The sequence below is a fragment of the Otolemur garnettii genome, unplaced genomic scaffold, assembly GCF_000181295.1.
Source record: "Otolemur garnettii isolate 467f Iridium unplaced genomic scaffold, OtoGar3 scaffold00155, whole genome shotgun sequence".
NCBI classification, from domain to species: Eukaryota; Metazoa; Chordata; class Mammalia; order Primates; family Galagidae; genus Otolemur; species Otolemur garnettii.
This window is the reverse complement of record NW_003852550.1, coordinates 1,446,342-1,453,016: the sequence shown is the minus strand read 5'-3', so window position 1 is coordinate 1,453,016 and position 6,675 is coordinate 1,446,342. Positions and strand designations below refer to the sequence as shown.

The 6,675-nt window shown below is 43.7% G+C and overlaps 1 protein-coding gene across 1 annotated transcript in view; it reads right to left on the bottom strand.

The window, feature by feature from the left end:
- Positions 1–995: 995 nt before the first annotated feature.
- Positions 996–6,675, bottom strand: part of PRPS1 (phosphoribosyl pyrophosphate synthetase 1) — an 11,343-nt gene continuing 5,663 nt past the window's right edge. The window contains exons 4-5 of the mRNA XM_012811375.2: positions 3,990–4,149; positions 996–2,076 (exon numbers count right to left, since the gene is read on the bottom strand). Of these exons, the coding sequence (XP_012666829.1) occupies positions 1,984–2,076; positions 3,990–4,149 (253 nt within the window). The 3' untranslated portion in view covers positions 996–1,983. The remainder of the gene's footprint in view (positions 2,077–3,989; positions 4,150–6,675) is intronic.

The following is a 6,675-nucleotide window of genomic DNA, read 5'->3' as shown; positions in this document are numbered from 1 at the left end:
AAAGAAACTCACTTAAAATTTGGAATGTGTTATAATTCATTATTAACTTTTGTACATTTACCCTCTCTCTCTTTTTGTAGAGACAGAGTCTCACTTTATTGCCCTTGGTAGAGTGCTGAGGCATCACAGCTTACAGCAACCTCCAGCTCTTGGGCTTAGGCAATTCTCTTGCCTCAGCCTCCCCAGTAGCTGGGACTATAGGCACCGGCCACAACTCCCAGCAATTTTTTTGTTGAAATTTGGCCAGGGCCGCTTCGAACCTACCACCCTTGGTATATAGGGCTGGTGCCCTATCCACTGAGCCACCTTCTTAAAACAAATTTTATTTTAAAGGGTAAAAAATAAATGCAAAACATGTTAATCACTGATGAATGGAAGGAAATGATCACATTTGGCAAAAATGGCTCAAAAATGAATAAATCATAGAAATTTCTCTAAAAAAAATACCTAATTCATATCCCAGGAATAAGAACTAGAGATTCAGCAGGCATTGTACACCCAATAATTCAGGTACACTGCACAGAATTATAGTGTATCTAGTTCACAGTAAACTCAGAAATCCTAAAATTGTACAATTGAATAAAGCTGCTGCCCATCTGTTCTCTTGACTTATCAATGCAGCTAAAGGCCAGGTGTGATGGCTCACACCTGTAATCCTAGCACTTTGGGAGGCCAAGGTTGGTGGATTGCCCTGAGCCCACAGGTTCAAGACCAGCCTGAGCCAGAGCAAGACCCTGCCTCTATAAATGGCTGATTGTTGTGGTGGGTGCCTGTAGTCCCAGCTACATGGGAGGCTAAGGGGAGAGAATCGCATGAGCCCAAGAATTGGAGGTTGGCACTCCACTGCAGGTGACAAAGTGAAACTCTGTCTCAAAAAAGAAAAATGTAGCTAAAATAGTTTGGAAACAAAGAAATAAGTGCTATCATTGGGCAGAAAGGCATCTAAACCAAACATTTAGCAAAGTGATCAGCAAAGGTATGATACAGACTCCAAATCACACAAGTACAGACACTTTATTAGTTTCCTCTACAAGAGACAATAACATCAATCTTTTTAAACAGAAATCTCAGGTCATTTGAGAGGCTAAACAGATCTGAGGAAGGAAGATGAAAATTAAATACTTAAATGAATTCAAAGGCACTACAATATCACCTAAAACCTACTGCTGCAGCGGTAGTAGGCTAAGGAAGATTGAGCTACAGCAAATCATCTAATGTGAATGTTAGCAGTTACACACCAGGAAGCAAGTTGGTTTTCCAGAAGACTATGGTACATGGTTCATTTGGGCCCAAGAGGATATTTGGCCAGGAAACGGTCAAGATGGATGAAGGTAGGCCAAACTGAAAGGAATAGGTACAAAGAGATTCCAAGCTACATAGTCAAGCAGATGGTGATGATCAGGCTTCTTCCTCCCAAGAAACATTTGATGCACTAAGTGCCACACACCCCCCACCCTTACCCTCCCCAAACCCCCCCCCCCAAGGGCTGCTCAAGCTGATCTGTCTGCTCCTGCTCAGCTACCAGGAAGGACTAAGTTTAGGGCAGCCCAGGCCTCTTGCTGAATAGCATAGATCTTGGAGATCTTGTCCTACTTGGGTTGGCTTTGCAGCTAGTTCTGAACAAAGAAAACCCTGAAGCATTCACATGCAAAATAGTCCGAGCTTCCCCAATCACAGTCAAATACCCCTATACAACATCTTCAAAATCTAACATCTTGCAGCAGCTGAGCATATGGTTAAAGCTGCAAGGCTCACAAAATCATCAAGGAAGCCACAATGAGACAACACAGGGAGGACATCCCAGCAGTTAATCTCAATATGTCTTCCCTCATTTAGGAAAAGCTCTATCTAATATGCTTGATGTGGGATGTAGAAAGCTCACTGGGGCAAGCTGGGTCTTCTGCTGATTTATCATCAAATACCAAGGGAAAACAAAGGGGTAGGGGTTGACATTATTTTTAAAAAGCTTCAAAAGTTATTCTGTTATAAAGGGACATGGCTGAACAGGTATGAAACAGATTCCCCATTGTGGGTTCTCCTGATGGCTTCTGCAAGGATCATGGAGATGTCAATCACCTAAAAAGGTAAGAGGGGCATCATCAGGTTAGTATCATATGGACAGAGATGATCAGCCAATCTGCAGACAGGGATGAGGAGCCCAGAGTGCCCCCACCCAGTGAGTGCTGTTTCCACTCAGTAGCCTGTACTCAGCTACTCTCAGAACATTTTCAACATGACCACTTAGGAAAAAAAACAAAAAACAAAAAACATGACCACTTTAGAAAAGACTCAAAATGCTAACAGAAGAAAAACTCTGATTCTGGCTCATCAAAATGGTGGTGGGCTGGCATTTAAAAGCCATTAAGAATGGGGGAAAAAGAGAATAGGTTACTACACACATTTTTAATTAATGCAATGTCTTTTTCCTTCAGTGAAACAGCACTCAAACATTATTGTCAAACAATTGCTTGAGGAATTACTTTAAAATAACTGGTTCCAGGATTTCTGGTTTTGTAGTTCTTGGATGGAGCAAAGGAATTGACATTTTTTTTTTTGAGACAGAGTCTCATTATGTCACCCTCGGTAGAGTGCTATGGCGACACAGCTCACAGCAACCTCAAACTCTTGGGCTCAAGCAATTCTCTTGCCTCAGCCTCCCAAGTAGCTGGGACTACAGGTGCCAGCTACAATGCCCAGCTATTTTTTGTTGCAGGTGTTATGATTATTGTTTAGCAGGCCTGGGCCAGGTTCAAACCCGCCTGCCTCAATGTATGAGGGCTGGTGCCCTAACCACCTCGCTATGGGTACCAAGCCAGGAATCTACATTTTAATAATAAGAACCTTAGGTACAGAGCATACTTTGAGAAACATGAAAAGTTCTAAGGAGTAGTCAATCATTTTAAAGGTTTCACATTAGGACTACAGGGGCCTATAGTTAAAACTAAGACAAACATGCTGTAAAGTAGGTATTTGCAAATTGTAATGTGCATCAGAATCACAGGGAAAGCCTGTTAAAATGTAGACTCCTGGGCAGCGTCTGTGGCTCAGTGGGTAGGGCACCAGCCCCATATACCAAGGGTGGTGGGTTCAAACCCGGCAGCGGCCAAATTGCAACAAAAAAAAATAGCCGGGTATTGTGGCGGTTGCCTGTAGTCCCAGCTACTTGGGAGGCTGAGGCAAGAGAATCGCTTGAGCCCAGGAGTTGGAGGTTGCTGTGAGTTGTATGATGCCACAACACTCTACTGAGGGTGATAAAGTAAGACTCTGTCTCTAGAACAAAAAAAAATAGCCGGGCATTGTGGCGGGCACCTGTACTCCCAGCTCCTCGGAGGCTGAAGCAAGAGAACCGCCTAAGCCCAGGAGTTGGAGGTTGCTGTGAGCTGTGTGACGCCAGGACCCTACTGAGGGTGATAAAGTGAGACTCTGTCTCTGCAAAAAAAAAAAAAAAAAAAAAGTAGACTCCTTGGCTTAACCCTCCAGAAACTCTGAAGTCCAGAAATTTGAACTTCTGAACAGGCAACTTTTCACCTGTTGATTTTTAGAACAGATTCTGATGACAAACTAAATCCTCAAACTAAAACCCAACTGGCTGGGCATGGTGGCTTAGGTCTATAATCTTAGCACTCTGGGAGGCCAAGGACGGACGGAAGACTGTTGTTTGAGCTCAGGAGTTCAAGATCAGCCTAAGCAAGAGTGAGACCCTTATCCCTACTAAAAACAGAAAAATTAGCCAGGCCTTGTAGTGGATGCCTGTAGTCCCAGCTACTCAGAAGCAGTAGAATCACTTGAGCCCAGGAGTTTGTGGGTATTGTGAGCTAGGTTGATGCCATGGCACACTAGCCTGGGTAAGAAAATGAGATTCTGTCTCAAAAAAAAAGAAAAAAGGGATCAAAGAAGGAGATCTTCCGAATCCAGATACCTAATTCAACATATCTAACACCCTCCTGAACACTTAGGGAAGTCTTCTTTTGCAAGAATTTCACTCTCACCTGTATTTTGGAGCAATGCTTCATCTTGTCCTCCTGAGGTATGGTATTGGTGACTACTACTGCTTCAAAGCATGCATTGTTGATGCGAGAAATTGCCGGACCAGAAAAGATTCCATGAGTCAAGATAGCATAAACTCTGGTGGCTCCAGCTGAGAGGAGTCTAGAGGAAAGGGAGTTCATCTGGATTACCTTATTTGTCACTACAGAATCCGAGTTGGGGGAAGGAGGGTTATTAGTCTACTCGGGATGGCACAGCAAAATAGACACTGGTGACTAAATGACATTTCATAGTTCTAGAGGCTTAGAAGCCCAAGATCATGGTGCAGACAAGGCCTTTTCTCTCAGCTTAGAGGTGGCTGCCAGATTGCTGCATGATTATATGACCTCTGCTTGTGTGTGTGCACAGGGAGAATACTGACCAGCAAGCTCTCCAGCATTCTCCTCTTATAAAGGCACTAATCCCACTGTGAGGGCTCTGCCTAATACAATCTAACCTAATACAATCCTAAATACCTAATACAATCCTAAATACCTCCCAAAAGTAATCCCTCAATATCATCACTTTGGGGGTTGGGGCTCCACAAAATGAATTTTGGGAAAACACAATTCAGTCTATATCAAGGAAAAAGAAGAGCACTAAGAACTTATCCAAATAGGTCTGGATTAGTGTATAAGGACTTGGCGAGACTGTGCTCAGTGGCTCACACCTATAATCCTAGCACTCTGGGAGGCCGAGGCAGGTGGATTGCTTGAGCTCACAAGTTTGAGACCAGCCTGAGCAAGAGCAAGACCCTGTCTTTCTAAAAACAGAAAAACTGAGGAACTTAAGCCCAAGAGTTGGAGGTTGCTGTGAGCTATGATGCCACTGCACTCTACTGAGGGCAACAAAGGGAACTCTACCCCACACCAAAAAAAAAGACTCTGGCAGACTGCCATGCTTAACAAATTCCATCTCCTCCTCTTCCCAGATATACAGCTGAACTATATTTCCCTGCTTCCCTCCCATATTTCAGCATGGCTGTGTAGCTTAATTTTGGCTGCTGAAATGTAGGCAGATACAGATATATACCACTTTTTGGCTGGACTTATAAAAAAATCTTCCAGGAGTGATCCTCTGTGTTCTTTTCCCTTTCTGGCTGGCCAGAATGGAAATGTCAGGTAATTTTGGAAGCCACCATATTAAAGAAACAGCACTCCAAGATTGAAATAGTCTGCATCCCTCAACTATTGCTTAGAGAAAATGAGTCCAACCAGGAATACTTGCATTGGAGTGTGCCATCAACAAGGAAAAGAACCATCGTGTTAAGCCACATTTCAAGGAGTTGATCTGTTGCAGCAATTAGTATTGCTTTACTAACATAAGGATTAAATGAGTTTATAAACGTAAACGCCAGAATCCAAGCCAGGAATCACTCAGCACCCAAATATTGTTTTTGCACCTATTATGTGCCAGGCATTGTGTAAGGAGGTTTAAACTTGGAGGTTTAAAAAGACTGTTTTAAGAAACAATGCTGCCCATACTGGCTTAGATTGTAAACAATGAGGAACCACTTAACATTTTAAAGAAGATGATGGGATCTAGTGTCAGTTCTAGGAAGATGAACAGGTGTGGAGGCAGCATGAAAGATGGACTGGGGAGGGGAGAGAGTGGTGAATGGCAATAGAGAGCAGAATGGGGAGGCAACTTAGAACAGTGCAGGCAGGGCGAGAGATGAGAAGTAATATGAACCAAAAAAGTAGCAGCTAAACAGTCAAGAGTTAAGACCAAGGTTTTAGCTTAGGTAAAATATAAAATATAAATATTATGTGTTTCTGTCTGCTCACCTCTGTGGATTTCTACCTTAACTTTCCACCCTAATTATAACAAAAAGCTATCAAACGTAGGAGTGAGAGTGAGACCCTGAATCCTAAAAAAATGAAAAACCCAGCCGGGCGCTGCAGCGAGCACCTGTAATCCCAGTGGCTTCCGGAGGCTGAGCTATAACACCATTGCACTCTGCCCAGGGCACAGGGTGGGACTCTGTCTCAACAAAAAGGCAAGGAAATTAAAAATAATAATTAAAAAAAAAATTGTAGGGCCGGGAGTAGTGGCTCATGCCTATAATCCTAGCACTCTGGGAGGCCGAGACGGGTGGTTTGCCTGAGCTCACAGGTTCAATACCAGCCTGAGCCAGAGACCCTGACTCTAAAAATACCTGGGCATTGTGGCAGGTACCTGTAGTCCCAGCTACTTGGGAGGCTGAGGCAAGAGGATCACTTGAGTCCATGAGTTTGAGGTTGCTGTGAGCTATGACATCACAGCATGCTACTAAGGGCGACAAAGTGAGACTCTGTCTCAAAAAAAAAAAATTGGGACGGTACCTGTAGCTTGGTGGGTAGGGCGCTCGCCACATACAACAAGGCTAGTGGGTTGGAACCTGGCCCAGGCCAGCTAAAAAACAACAATGGAACTACAACCAAAAAATAGCTGGGCATTGTGGTCGGCACCTGTAGTCCCAGCTACTTGGGAGGCTGAGGAAAGAAAATCACTTAAGCCCAAGAGTTGGAGGTTGCTGTGAGCTGTGACACTACACTACGGCACTCTAACCAGGGTGACAACTTGAGACTCTTGTCTCCAAAAAAAAAAAAAATTTTTTTTGAAAAAAAAATTTGTAGGCTCGGCGCCTGTAGCTCAACCGGCTAAGGC